The sequence below is a fragment of the Pocillopora damicornis genome, chromosome 4, assembly GCF_964200805.1.
Source record: "Pocillopora damicornis chromosome 4, jaPocDami1.2, whole genome shotgun sequence".
In the NCBI taxonomy this organism is placed as follows: domain Eukaryota; kingdom Metazoa; phylum Cnidaria; class Anthozoa; order Scleractinia; family Pocilloporidae; genus Pocillopora; species Pocillopora damicornis.
The window spans coordinates 25,911,113-25,926,232 of NC_142673.1; the positions used below are offsets into that span (position 1 = coordinate 25,911,113).

General features: G+C 38.2%; 1 protein-coding gene across 1 annotated transcript in view; it reads left to right on the forward strand.

Annotated features, from left to right (window-relative positions):
* LOC113686725 (uncharacterized) overlaps positions 1 to 8,222 on the forward strand; it is a 9,457-nt gene extending 1,235 nt beyond the window's left edge. The window contains exons 2-8 of the mRNA XM_027204385.2: positions 102 to 349; positions 719 to 953; positions 2,315 to 2,499; positions 3,096 to 3,219; positions 4,344 to 4,465; positions 5,134 to 6,369; positions 6,709 to 8,222. Coding sequence (XP_027060186.2) covers positions 102 to 349; positions 719 to 953; positions 2,315 to 2,499; positions 3,096 to 3,219; positions 4,344 to 4,465; positions 5,134 to 6,369; positions 6,709 to 7,011 — 2,453 coding nt within the window. The 3' untranslated portion in view covers positions 7,012 to 8,222. The remainder of the gene's footprint in view (positions 1 to 101; positions 350 to 718; positions 954 to 2,314; positions 2,500 to 3,095; positions 3,220 to 4,343; positions 4,466 to 5,133; positions 6,370 to 6,708) is intronic.
* Positions 8,223 to 15,120: the final 6,898 nt, after the last annotated feature.

The following is a 15,120-nucleotide window of genomic DNA, read 5'->3' on the forward strand; positions in this document are numbered from 1 at the left end:
AGAGCATAGGGCAGTAGTATGCAAAAACAAAAAACATTAACTTGAAAACACTGCTAAACAGGCTAATGATTTGCTGACGATTTGGTTTGAATAACTCATAGATGATAACAAGATCTACAGTTGGGGGAACAGTAACAGTGGCCAGTTAGGAGTAGGTAGCACTGAAACCAGTCCGCATCCCCGCCTAGTGCACTTAGGGGTGTCATCAGGCACTAAGCTGACGGAGATCTCTTGTGGTACAAGACACAGCTTTGTATGGACACAAGATGGAGACTGCTTCAGCTTTGGCAATAATTATAGTGGGCAGTTGGGATATGATTTCAGGAAACCTGATTTCAAAGAAAACCAGGTGAGGTTTTATGTCAGGTTGTATCATTCTATCTATTGCAAGATAGTCTGACACATTTTATGAACTGAGTTAATTATAAAAATTAACTGCAGTAAAGAGTTCTAATACTCAAGTTCAGAGCATTTGCCATTTGTTAGAGCAAACCATTCACCCTAGTGAAATGCAGAGCAATGGATTAACAGGTACATGTAGCTAGAACTTTTTTCCTTGAGTGAGGATTATAACTTTGCCCTAATTTTTGAAAGCATTTAACCACTACAATTTCTGAGTCAATAGTCTAAAAGTAGTTGTTCTCATTATTCATATAAGAGCATAACTTTAAACACAGCTTTCCTTTAATCTGTGTACCAATATTTAATTTTTTTGTAGCTCCTACCAGTTTTTGTGGATACTCTTTTACAACGCTCTGTGTCTCAAGTTGCTTGTGGAGCTCGTCATTCTGTATTTTTGTTTACTAATGGGCAAGTGGCTGCTGTTGGTGTAAACAACAGAGGGCAGATTGGTTGTGGTGATACAGTAGATGTGATCTGTCCTAAGACTGTGCCTGACTTACCACCAATTTCTGTAATTGCTTGTGGCAACAGTCATAGTATAGCTGCAGATGGTATGTAACTCAATGTGAAAAGACTTATTAAAAAAAGTCTAGATATTAAATGGATATTTAAGTGAACCACATTTTATGGCCCAGTTTTTAAAAAGGTGGATAGCTCTTTATCAAGCCAATGTATCACTCTCCAGCAGATAAGTGTCAAAAAATGGTTTTGCACTGTAAACCACCTAGAGATTTTATCCAGTGGAAACTATTGTCCAGCCTTCAAACAACCAGAGCCAGATGATTAATGGAATCAAAATTGTGGAATTTTTTAAGTCGGTGAATTGTTGGAAGTGGCGTCTTTAACTTCAGGCTACTGGTGTCAATTTCACTAGCTGAGGGAAGAGAAAATTGTAGCCAAATTTTGCTTGGTGTTTACCCGATTGAAAATAAAAAAAACAACAACAACAGAGATGAGTTGTTGGTTCTCACATTCTCATTTATTAAAAAAATCCTTTACACTGAATTAAAGGAGACTGATTTTATTAAATTACAGCTAAACTGTCAACTTAGCAACAGACTCATCCCTGTGTTACAAGCTCACGATTTGTACCATGTTGGTGTCGTTTCTTTGATGGCCATTCATTACAAGGAAATGAAAATAACTAAGAAAAAAAGTATTATCATTGCTTCCTGGTTTGGCATTAATTATCAGCTTCATATCTTTCACTTGGATTCAATGTTGTGTTAGAAAATTGTTGAAGTATTAGTAGCATGTTGTCTGGTGCTTGGCCCCCATTAAGTAGTGTGCTTGTTTGAGATTATTTGAAAAAGTCACATACAGGTGTAGATTACTGAAATTCTCCCAGGGAATCAGAAATTTTATTCAGCCTCTTCTTATTAATTTTATTAATTTGCATCTTTCATTTATTGGCATTAAATTTTTATAGTATGTCTGTGATTATTGGATAATGGATAATTGGGATGGATCATTGGATAATGCAATTCAAGAGTTTTCATCGGCTTAGCCATCATGGGTTATGAGATTATACTATGTGTGCCCATGCAGACAAGTTTAACAGGAAATGTTTTTGTACATTATAACATTCAGTTTGTTCTTACTAAAAAAAGTTGAGAAGATTTATCTATATTTTGGGGACTTTTTAAGCCTTTAGCCCCTAAGAGTTACCAGCATCTAAATTCTCCTCACCATATTACCCTTGAATCAAACATGAAAGTCATGAGAATAAAGTGGATGATCACCAACAAAAGCAGCTCTTGATTGTTAAACAAATTCTCCTTGTCAGCCTCTTTGGAAATGTATGGAGCACAGTATGGAGAATATGTATACTGATGTTAGTGGGGTAAAGGGTCAATAAAACAGTTATTTTACTAGTGCTTGATATAAATATGAAATGATGTTAATCTCTCAGTTCATGGCAGTGTTCATGTTTGGGGATACAGCAAAGCATGTGGTGCCAAAACAGATGTCTTGTCCCCTGTGCATGTGTTTTCAAGCAGTGAATCAAATGGAATCCAGGATTTAGCTGGTGGTGACTCTCATTCAATGATCCTTACTTCAGATGGCATTCTTTACTCCTGGGGTAATAACTTTGAGGTGAGAAAAACAAGGAGATACTTTTGTAAGGGATTACACATTTAAAACATCATTCCCTTGTATATTCAAGACTAGGTGACCATCTATTGTGGACTCATCTTTAAAAAAACTAAAAGGGAAAGGATCCAGATAAAGCAGATTTTATACAGATGTGAGACACAGTAGTTGTGCACTGGACTCTGGGTTAAGAGGTCCAGTTTCAAGACCTGGCCTGGTCAATGTGTTGTGACCTTGGGAAAAACACTTCACTTTCACAGTGCTTCTCTCCCCCAAGCATATGAATGGGTACTGGAAAATTTTTAGGGGAGCCTAATGAAATACTGGAGTAACTTTTTTGATGGAATGGCATCCCATTCAGAATGGAGTAGCTATACTCTTAGTTGCCACATGCTATGGAAACCGGTATAAGTTCTAGCTGTCAGGGCAAGTGGCTCAAGTACAGACTTTTCACTTTTACTATACAGATTTTGGCTTCCCAACAATAGGTGTTACCCTCGTCTGAAGTGTTTACACTCCTACACTGTTTTAACAATTGTGGGAGTGCATTGAAATACACGAGTTAGCAAGATGATGAATTTTGGAGTTCTCAATTTCAGGGTCAACTGGGACATGGAAAGTCTGTGAAGTTTCTCAGCAATCCAACAAAGTTGAGCTCCAGTTTACTTCCTGGAATGGTGATCAGTGTTTCTATTGGCGAGAACACTTCTGCTGCTGTTACAGGTAAGAACAGATGGTATTACTTCTTTCACTTATATGAATGCTGTTCTTTCCTGTTAATTTTTTATGTGCATTGCCATTATGTCACCAAAAAAAAAAAAAAAAGACGTATACCAGGTAAGGAAAAGCTCTGAGAATAGTCTCATTGGAAACAACTAAAGGAACTTATTTCGAGAGAAACGAAAATCCTCCCAAAATAAACTGTGTAAAAACACATCATGCAAGAAAATAGATGCGTCTTTTTGGAATCGAAATTAAAGAGAAGCGTAAGGTCTTGGAGAGAAAAACAAGTTACACCTTGGGGAGAGAGATTCATTAACCCTTCAACTCCTAAGATCTGATTGTTAATTCTCCCCTCTAACTGGCACACAATTCCTTGTAAATAAGTTATGAGAAGTTGGTGTTAGATCAAGATAACGACTTCTTCCTGATAAGTTTGAGTATTCTCATTACCTGGTGGCTGGATAATGGACGGATATTATAGGGGGAAATTACAAGTCAATCACTTCTGGGAGTTAAAGGGTTAAGACTGTCTTTGTCGCGTACCCAAGTGTTGGGATTACGTTGAGTGTCAACCACATATACACATCCGTCTCATTCCAGTTTTTATTGAGTACGACGTGTTACAATGCGGTGAAAACTAAAAGGAAATTTATGATTGCGTAATCAGAAATGATTCTATGGAAATTACAAATGAATATAACGATAAAAAAGGCGATTGAATGTACAAAAGAAACTCACGTTTGATCCTGCGTAAAAAGGGTAAAAGAAACTCCGTGGGAAAGTGACTCCAGTTACTCCGAAAACTCCGATAACTCCGATAGAAAACTCTAGATGGATATACTCCGACAACTTACTCCGACACTCCGATATGTGATACTGCCGAGATTATGTAAGCAACAGGCTTTAAACGTGATAGGCGGCTAATAACACGATCAAATACGCTCTGATAAATGATTAAAAGAATGAACAATGAAACGATAATAGAATTTAAACGATAGTAAATAATCACACAAAACAAAACAGTTCAGTTCATTTCAGTTCAGTTCGCTTGCTGAACGTTCGTCACAGTCTTTGACTTATTATGTAAAATTAACGAAGAAATCATGATGTGCGTTTCTTTGCAGATGATGGTAAATTGTACCTGTGGGGCAAAAACGCCAGCCAGATTATCCGTATGGACGAAAGCAGCAGATTTTTCCAGTTTGAACCATTTCATGTCTCTCTGGGAACGTGGAAAGCTTTAAAGGTCTGATTAAGCTTGAAATTATGAGTATATACGTACCTTTGTTCATAAGCTATAGACTCACTTGCTTAACCCTTTACAACCTAACATCAGTTTACATATTCTCCATACTGTTCTCTACACATTTCCTAAGGTGCTGACAGGGGGAATTTGTTTAACAGGCAAGAGCTTCTTTGGTTGGTGATCATCTCCTTTATTCTCATGACCTTAATGTGCGATTGTAAGGTGATATTGTTAGGAGAAATGAGATCCTAGTCAGTCTTAGGGTTCGAAGGGTTAATGCGCTTTTTGGTGGGATTTAAAAAGAATAGAGAAACAGACAGCTTGCCTTAAGGCTTATTTTTGACGGTTGAATTTATCCTCTTGAGTCTTTGGACGTAATTCGTCCCGGTTAGATGGTAATCCTTAAATGAGAATTTGCTTGGGTGGGAGGGTTTTGAAGGGGAGTAGATAAAACGGGAACAGGGATGGAGAAAGAAGGAGAACGCTTTAGGCCGTGTTGTAAGTGCGCTGGATTTTTTTGTTTCAATGGTCCTCCATTTCCCGATGTGTCCGCCTATCTTCTTTTCTTGTACCATGGGATTGTTTTTCCCTCTTTACTTGATAACGTTAGGAAGAAATATTAGGAAACCTCGAAAACTGACCATCACTTCATTCCTCTTGCTTTGAAGGTTTCCTGTGGTTCTTGGCATGTGGCGTGTATAGTTTGCCCCAATCAGAATAGTAACAAGGTGGTTGCTGAAATTCCCGAGAAAATACCTGGAGTAGAAACAATTGCTGTCCAGAATGAAGCTGAGGATAGCTTTGATGATGGCTTACTCGTTTTAAAGCGTAAGCAAGAGGCTGACATGAAACCGAAAGAGAATTTTACTTGGAGTGACAAGGAAACACTTGCCAGTGATGAAATAGGAGTTTCTCAAGATTCGATAAACCTTTTGAATCAGACAAGAACTGAATCGAACCAGAGGATTTTAACTGGTTCAGATAATACTGATTCAGAAAGTCACAATACGGAGCAGATTGAGTGCTTGTGCAGAGATAGTTATAGCAAGGATTTTATCGTGGATGGAGTAGTGTATGATGCGGGTGTAAATAGAAATGCTATAGCTGGAGCAGACCTCGATAATCCTACAGTTACAAATAACTTAGAGGAAAAACCTGCTTCCACTCTCGATAGTAAAAATGAAGAAATGACTGACCATGTAAAAAAACTTGTGCACGAGGAAAAACCGGCCACCAGCCCTAAAGTACCACAATTGTGTGCTTCTGGTGATCCAGCCATAAAGGGGATGAGTGAACGCCTGAGAAAAAATTTAGAGCTAGGATTTGTGGATCGAAGTTCACTTCTGAAGCACCATTATCCTTCAAAGACGCGCGATTTTGTGATCAAAGATAAAGTTACATCGACAATTAGTGAAGCATTACACGACGTTAAGCCGCTGTCCAGTGCCTTAACAGAACCGAAAACAATCTCATCCACTAATGATTTTGAATCAAAGCAACCAAAAGAGCAAACTGAAGAGAATTTTGAATCCAGTGTAGACGATGAATTTGATTACGCTTTTGAAAAATTCAGCGGAGAACCAAACAGGGTTGAAGCAGTATGCGAGGACGAAAAAGAGGCAGTCGTCGAGAGTAAAGACGAAATAAACCGTGTAACACGACCTAGAGCTTGCTCCGAACAGCGTAGTGGTGAAGACGCTTTGGTATCGGAAGAAATTAAAACTGCCCTGCGGAGTGGGTCTCTTGACAGTTTGAAGCTTCATCATCAACAGGACGATGCAGCCAAGGATTTCAAGCCAAGTCGGGTTCGTTACAGTCCTCCTACTCATTCACAGAGCCCAGTGGGACATCTGAACCGAGAAAAAAGGCCAGCTAGAATGCTACGATATACTTCTGTTGACATGGTATGTCCTAAAATTTTAAAATAATATGAATGAATTTAACTTTGTTTAAACACGGGAGTCAATGTCAGTATCTGAGCTACAGCGCACCTACCCCTCCCCAAACTGAACAACAGTCACCTGATAACAATTAGGGGTAAATGATGGGTTAGGGGAGGGGTGGGTGTGCAGGTGCTCTGATATTGACATTCATTCAAACACTTTTTGAATCATCAGTCGGATTTCGAAAATTGACTAAACATTTCGTAAAATTGGTTTGAGGATTTGCCGAGAAGAATTGTAACAAGCAATTCATCGAAAGTTAGTGGGTCATTTACGTTTGTCTTGCTTTCCTATCCACAGGAATACCACATACCTAACCAGCCTCTGCACACAGTGGAGATTGGTGTCACACCCTACTACCGACCCCGCCCTCCCATGAATCGCACTCGATCCAGTCCCACGCTCTACTCGTCAAACTTAATCGGGAGCCCTCTGGGTTCTAGGAGGAAAAATTCACTTTCAGCGAAGATTCCCAAACCTCCCACGTCAAGTGTTAACAGTGGCGAGAATCTCCCGCCCAGACCTCCTGCGCGCGCAATCAGGCGTCCCCTTGGTCACAGGCCCATGTTCTCATCCGGAAATTCTTGGAGGAAGCGGAAGTAATTTAAGCGTAACGATTTAGGAGGACTTCATTGTTATCTTTTGAACGGAAAAACTATTTTATTTCAAAGCTCCTTTGCGGTTCCAATCGTGTCTGTTTTCAACACGTCTTTGATACTGAATTTTTTTTGCGACTCTTTTTTAAACAAGTCTCAAAGCAATTTTTTAGTACTATCGCCATTTCTCTTTTTAACGTCGCATTTCTTTTATAAGCATTAAATTCTTTATTTCAAAAAAGGTGAGAAAATTCTATCAATAGGAATGTCTATCTTTTTTGGAAAACGTCTCGACGATTTTTAATTTTTTAGTTCTAAAATGATTAAGACGCCGATAGGAATCGACCGCAGCAGTCCTTCAAAGCCGAGTTTATTCAATTTCGCTGGCCGAGATATTTTGATAACTCGATGGTCTAAGTTGAAGAAGGATTCTTTGTATTTTTCGTTGAGAAATGATTTTTGCTATCGTCGCGTTCATTTTTGGTTGATAGGCTGGTTGATTGTTGTTTGTTTTTGCTTTATTTTCTGTCTTTCTTGTTTTCTGTTTTTATTTTGTTTCATTTTCCTTTGGTTTTTTTTGTTGCAATTTTTTTCTCATTGAAAGGAGAAATTTAGATAGTGGTCACTTAGTAGTTAAAGGGTTAAGAACGATGAGGTGAATACAACTGAACCAGTTTTAAGTTCTTTTTTTTTTTTGTCACAGACGTTTGCTAGTTTGAATCAATTGTATAAAGAGAACTGGCATTCTCATCCTTTATTGTTTTATTTATAGTGTGACATGGCAATGTAGATTTATTTATCGACCAGCAATACAGAGCATTATTTATTAGATTTTAGGGTTGGAGAAGTAAAAGTAGTTTTTTGAGCTAAGCCGAGGGGAAGCCTATGTGAAAGATTAAAAACTTTAATAGAAGATTGCAGAGTAGTTAAAAAAATTGCCAGGTGATAAACTTCATTGTTCTATTTTTCATGGGTGTCAAGTCTTTTGAAGCCGATAGTCAAGAAATTATCAGAATTCGAGATAAAACTATTTTTATGGTTTTATGTATTTGAAGAGTGTTAAGATTGTAGTCTTACTGTATGTTCGCAATGCTCACCTTCCATAAAATGCATTTCAAGAGCTTAAGAAAACGTGTGTATCTGGCTTTCTGTTGCTTCTGTTTTCTCTTGCTTGTTTGGACCATTTTTGAAATAAATAGTAACGGTTTTTCAAGTTGTTTGTGGTCGAAACGGCTCAGGTTATGGCAAGGTTTCAAGTGCGATTAAAGACGATGAACTTGAAAAGACCAGTTATCTTTCAAGCTAGCGTAGGTACCACAAAAATTACAACGTTACAGTTTGTCAAAACGTAGGTATGCTACGCATGCAAGAGTATTTTTTCGGCAGGGGGGGTTAAGGTCTCTTTCGTTATTTAAAAGAAAAAGAAACAATGATGCTAGAAGGTAGTGTAGCAGAAGATTGATACTTATTCACACGCAAAGTAGCAAACTTGCTGCTTCGCACATTCTGACGAGTAAGCTGCTCCACCAGAGAAAGATTCCCCCAAATATCAATAATAATAACAATAATAATAATAGTAGTAATAATAATAACAATAATAACCCTAACAGTGATAATAATTAAAATTATGATGATAATTGTGGTCTCAATTTATGGAAAACGGATCGATAGTTTGTTAAAGAAATCTGTGCATAATATGCAAAAATTATGTAACAAAATCAAAGTTATTTCACCACAACTTCTAAGGAAAATTTGATGTGAACATGAACAAAAATGAAATGTTTGACATATACAATGCAGATCGAAGATGAAGGGATATCGCACTTAACAATTGATTCATACGTCAGCGAGCGTTCATCGAGATATGAAGCACGCGGGAAGTTTGGAGAGCACGAAAGATGCGTAGCTGCTCTAGCTTCTTGAGTGCTCTCCAAACTTCCCAAGTGCTTCATATCTCGATGAACGCACAGATGACGTATGAACCAATTGTTTTATAACATTTTCAACCCGATGGAAAATTTTTTTTTCTCGAGGGATTTGTTTGCTGACGTCATGAGCGTGCATAATAGGAATATGAAGCACGCTTGCGCAATTGAAGTTGATTAGACAAATTTACCAGCTATGTTATAAATCACCTTGCTCACGTATTACGCGTATACGTATATTGGTATATAAATACGCGTATGGCCTCGTAGGTATCTTCCTTACTCGAAGCCATTCCAATACTTTGTGTAACATTGTGCTGCACAGCAAGAGAGATGTTAGTGTACAAGCGCCGACCCACAAGCTTGCAAGTCCTATGGTTGTTTACTGGAAATTTTTCAAAGCTTAATTAGAAGTGACAGGTAACTAATTTATTGTAGTGGCAAAAAACTTTAAACACAAGAAGTAAATTATCGATCAAATACGATTTACGCAGATGCTTTGCGCAATTTACCAGTGTCAGCAAAACTGGCCATTCCGAAACACACGCTCCAGTGATACGTTCGTGTTAGGCCATCAGGCTGACGATGTTGAAATTGAAGAGGTACACAAAACACGTTTAAACTTTTTAATGGTAGACAAGTTCCCTCTCAGTCTTTCTTGCCCCAACAGATCATAGCAGCAAGGTCCTCACGAAGGATTTGAACCTTAAAACTTGGTAGGTAAGATGACAATTCTGGTGGGCGTGGATGTTGGGTAGACTCGCAATTGCAATATTTTGCGGCTCCCTAATCCCATACCATTATTGGTAAGAAGAACAATTGATTAACTCTGACAGGAGCAAGCATACCTTAATGCTGTAATCTGATTGCTGCGAGCAACATACGTTAACATAGAGTTACTATTTTTTTAAATTAAATCCCATCTTTCCCCTGCTGCTTGCAAAGTGATGCCTTATTTGTTTAGATCTGGACACCCAACATCACTGAACTGTTCTGCGTGCATCCCCAACGGTGCTGACTAGCTAGGAGAATTTGTTCAACAATCAAGAGCTCTTTGAGTTCAAGATCATTTCCTTTATTTTCCTGACCTTCATATTTTAGAAATGTTGACATTGTGAGAAGTTATTTAGAGGCTAGTAACTCTTAGGGTTTAAAGAGTTAAATCTTTGTGAACTTGTGATCTTGAAAGTTAATTTCCTTTTTATCTCGGTTACTGCTGCACCTCTCTTTTCTAAATGACTAAAATCCCCTCATATTTTGATTGTCTATTCTTGACTCAAGCATTCAGTTCGTGGACGTTGAAATGGCACTTCAGAATCAAATGTAGCAATTGATGAATGAAATTCGGATATCAAAAGTTCGCAGTCAGAGATTCAGGAAGTAGGAGAGTTACAAGTCGCAAGTCGTGAATTAGAAGTCCGATAAATAGAGATTACTTCATGGAAAATGCGCGCGTACGATTTTTATTCACGAGTTGTGTAGTATCAACGAGTTCCTATTTCATAGGTGCTGAGATTTTTTCGTGTTGTCTTTGGTAGACAAATAGCACATATGGGGCGATGAAAAGCGTAAAAAGTAGTTTAAAAATTTCTCAACAACAAGTTAATAAAAGTGCATAAAGTTCATAACACTTAAGCTTACCTGTGTTCATCAGATATCAATCAAGTTCAATGTCGTTCGAAGCTGGCCATTAAACTTCGAAGCGAAGTCGGCTCGTACTCGTTGCCATCTTTAGTGCGTACGGAGATAATAAATTCGCTAATGAATTCATTCAACTCAGCCGCTTGAATATCTTCAATTTTCCTGTCTTCGTCCTTCGTTTTTAAAAATCTTTCAAGCAATCTTACATCTCTTTCAATTTTTTGAGCGGTATTTTTGTTTTCGTGTTCTAAAATGAATTCTTCAACTGAGTAAACAGAAGCGAACCTTCCCTCGGCCATTTTTCAAAGCGCGCGGGTTTTGTGCAACGGCTCTCGCATGACGTTCTCTTCAGTACGTTCATTCATCATTAGTGAAATTTCGTCGTTCGCGTTGCTGATTGGACGAACGATAATTTTTCACGGTGAAATTTTGTCGTTCGTACTCCTGATTGGCTACATTTAGAGTCAGTACGAATTTTATTCACTACGATTTTTGTGGGTAAATCTCAGTACCTATAAAATAATGGAGGTTATAAAACTATACGACAATGTTTTCTTTTTGACGATTACATGATACATGTTGAGACGCTGAATCTTTGAAAACTGCCTCCTCCTTGATGATCAGATGATGCATAAACATTGCAACGATTACACCGCCTCCTTGTTGATAACGACTTGACGCAGAGACACCACGTTAGCCGCTTCTTTGTTGACAAACACACGATGCATAGAAACCGCAACTTTTAAACTTCTTCCTAGTTGACAAACGCATGATGCATACACACCGCAACTTTAAAACTGCCTTCTTGCTGATTAAAAAAAATGATGCATAGAAACCAGAACTTTTAAATTCCCTCCTAGTTAACAAACACGATGCACAGAAACCGTAACTTTTACACTCCTCAGTTCCTTGTCGAGAAACGCATGATGTAGGCACCACAACTTTTAAACTGTTTCCTTAGTGGCAAACACATGATGCATAGAAACCACAACTTATAAACTGCTTCCTTGCTTTCAAAGGCCTGATACATCGACACCACAACTTTTGAACTGCTTTCTTGTTGACAAACACTTGATGCATAGACACTGCAACTTTTAAACTGCTTCCTTGTTGACAAACGCATTATACATAGAAACCACAACTTTTGAACTGCTTCCTTGTGGTCATGATCAAGGGTATGATGCATTTACACCGCAACTTTTGAACTAGAAGTAAAAGGCGGGTTTTTAATCCAAACCCTGCAAAGAAAAACATAGGAGAAGAATGACTGGGACAATGTTTATCAATGCGGAGATGTGAATGGAAAACTTAATCTTTTTTGTACCAAGATTAAGTCCATGTTTGATGAGTGTTTTCCGGGTATATCAGTACGTGTGTCTAATAGGGACCCCCCGTTCTTTTCTCCTCTAATCAAACATCTACTGGACCAACGGCGAAAATTGATTCGGCGAAGTAACATGTCAGGAAATTCTGTTTCGATTGAGATCCAAACTCTTCAAGAGAAAATCAACAAGTTGATCAGAGATAATCAAGTTCGAGCAGTTAAAGGGAATTTTGAGAAACATAGTGCAGAATCCAAATCTTGGTGGTCAACAGTCAATTCCCTGACAGGAAGGAAGTCTACCAACTCGCAAGTAAGCTCAATTATCTCTCCGAGCGAGATCAATAATTTTTTCTGTTCCATTAACACTGATCCCCTTTATAAACCCATTGACACTGTCACTATCCCGGAATCAAGCGAGATGCCTGTTTTAACGGTCTCCAGTGTTACCAGGAGTCTACTGAAATTAAAAAGAACTGCCTCTGGTCCAGATGGAATCCCGTACTGGTTTTGGAAAGAGTTTGCGTACGACCTCGCTCCTGTTGTTACCCATATTTTCAACTGTTCTTTGGAAAATCACATTGTGCCTGATCTTTGGAAATTGGCCGACATAACTCCCTTGCCTAAAGAGCCCAACTTTAAAAATTGCACACAGTTGCGGCCTATTTCGCTGACTAATGTAATAATGAGGGTTTTTGAACGTCTTGTATACAGTCAAGAATTATCTCAATATATGAAGAACTTCATTAGCTTCGACCAGTTTGCATACCGCAAAGGCCACAATACGACAATGGCCTTAATTAAGTGTCAATATGCTTGGCTGAAATGGCTTGAGTCGGGTTTTGATTGTGTTAGAATCTTCTCTTTTGATTTCAGCAAAGCTTTTGATTCGGTCCCTCATGATATCCTCTGCTCTAAGTTGAAAACACTTGATATAAATCCATACGTGACCAATTGGATTATTAGTTTTTTACAGAACAGGAAACAAAGAGTTGTTGTTGATGCCATTGTCACGGACTATGTAAATATCAATAGAGGTGTCCCTCAGGGGACAGTTTTAGGCCCTATACTATTTTCTATTATGGTCAATGATATTAAGGCCATTCTACCAAATCAGAATTTACTTGTGAAATATGCTGATGATTTAACATTAAGTATTCCAGTAAAATCGCTGGCTAATAACGGCAATTTAGCAGCTGAGGAGGTCCGATCGATCGTCGCATGGACATCTGCTAATCGTATGCAACTAAACTTCAAGAAAACGTGGGAGATGCTTCTTAGAGGCAAATCCACTAAGGCCTTACCTGCTCCTCTGGTTTCTATAGAGCGTAAACCATGTCTGAAGTTGTTGGGTGTAACTTTTCAATCTGATCCGTGTAACTGGGATTTACATTTTGATAATATTATATCGAAAGCCAGTAGTCGTCTGTACATCTTACGTGTTTGTAAATTCTATGGACTGCCGCTGGATCATCTTCATCTTCTCTTTATCAGTCTTATTCTACCTATATTTACATATGCTGTAGAAGTATGGGGCTGCGCGTATTATCATAAGTATCTGAGTCGCATAGACAGGCTGTTCAAGAGAGCTTTTAAGCTTGGCTACTGTAAAGAGCTTTTTTCGATTGAAAATATTATTATTCTAAAGGATAAGAAGTTGTGGGCCAAGATCACCGACAGCGATTTTCCAACAGCTTTAGATGACCTTTTGCCACCAGAGCGAACAATGGATACGCTACGTAAGAGGCGCCATAATTATATTCTCCCGCTTGTCAGAACTGAACGTTTCAAAAGGACCTTTATTAATAGATGTTTGTTCTCTTATTAGTTATTCAGTTAGTAATTTAGTTAGTTTATTAGTTTTATACTTGCTGATTTCATATCATTGTAACTAAACACGTTTGTTGTTTAGAGTGCTTAATAAAGACTTATTATTATTATTATTATTATTATTATTAATGTGATATAACGGTGGCAAAGACACATAAGACACAGACTGTCAGTTTGAACAAAGTTTCATTTGATCAGCTGGAGCAATGTAGATCAATTCGATTCAAATATTTTATTTATCGCACAACTAGTTAAAACTGTTTTTCACTCTTATCCGTGCGTGTCGATGAGTGCTTTTTGAGCTCGAGCCTTTGTAAGCTGCGTGTTTCGAATTTTGACTTTTATAGGAATAAAGGCAAGTACGTCTGTAATGACAGTTTTAGAACTCGTCGTATCCCGTTGGCTGAAATATTTTAGTAATCATGTCGACACGTTTGTGTTCTGCGGCGGAAAAGTAGCTTGTAACACAAATGCCTAGCCTCTTTAAGACGTTATAGTTTTTGTTATTACTGTTTTTGTTTCCTTTTTTCTTTCAATTTGAGTCTGTCAATTTTGCGAAAATAAGTGGTTGGTGATTTTTACTATCCCGTTACTCTTGCATGACATCTACGTTACCGTTTTCTTTCTGTCATTCAGTTTGTCCTCCATGGGCAAGTCGTGCTTTTCAAGCTGAAAAGAAGAGTATTTGAAGTAAATGACTTGTGCCACAGTTACGGGCACTCATCAACCAATGCAAAGTGTTTAGCTTTAGCTAATATCTTCACTACAACTACAGAGATACACGTATTTTATAACTTATACCGCTTGCACATGCTTCATTGACAATGGGTATATCTCATTCCATCCATCCTTAACTGGACAGCTAAGCAGCACTCTTTGCTTGCAAAACTTTGCTGATTGGTCCCCTCATTGCCGTCTTATTTGGGCTGACTGCTTGAGGTTCGAATCCTCAAAAGGGACTCAGATTGTATTTCTTTTCTCTGTGTCTATCCTATATATGGTACCGTCAGGGTTCCGTCATCCAACTTGTCCGTAGGGATTGAAATGCCTCTTACTGAAACACGATCCTCAAGCTGAAAAAGAAGATTGCTTAAAATAGGTCTAAATATCTTGAAGTTTTCCTCTAAAGAAATGACAATTGGAAAATACAGCTAACTAATGATTAACACGGGTTCTCTTAGCTGCGGAGTATCACTGTGTTATTTCCTTCCCAAGAAGCTGAGACATAATAAGGTTTGTCAAGAGATAACTCGCAGGAGAGCGAATGGAAGGTATGCTGAAAAATTATATCAGTATTAGGTAAAACTGTATTGATCATACACGATTGTCTGGTGATCAAAGAAACCAATCACGAGTGCTACATACGTAAAAGCTGGTTTAAAAGCGAAGGCACTTAAAA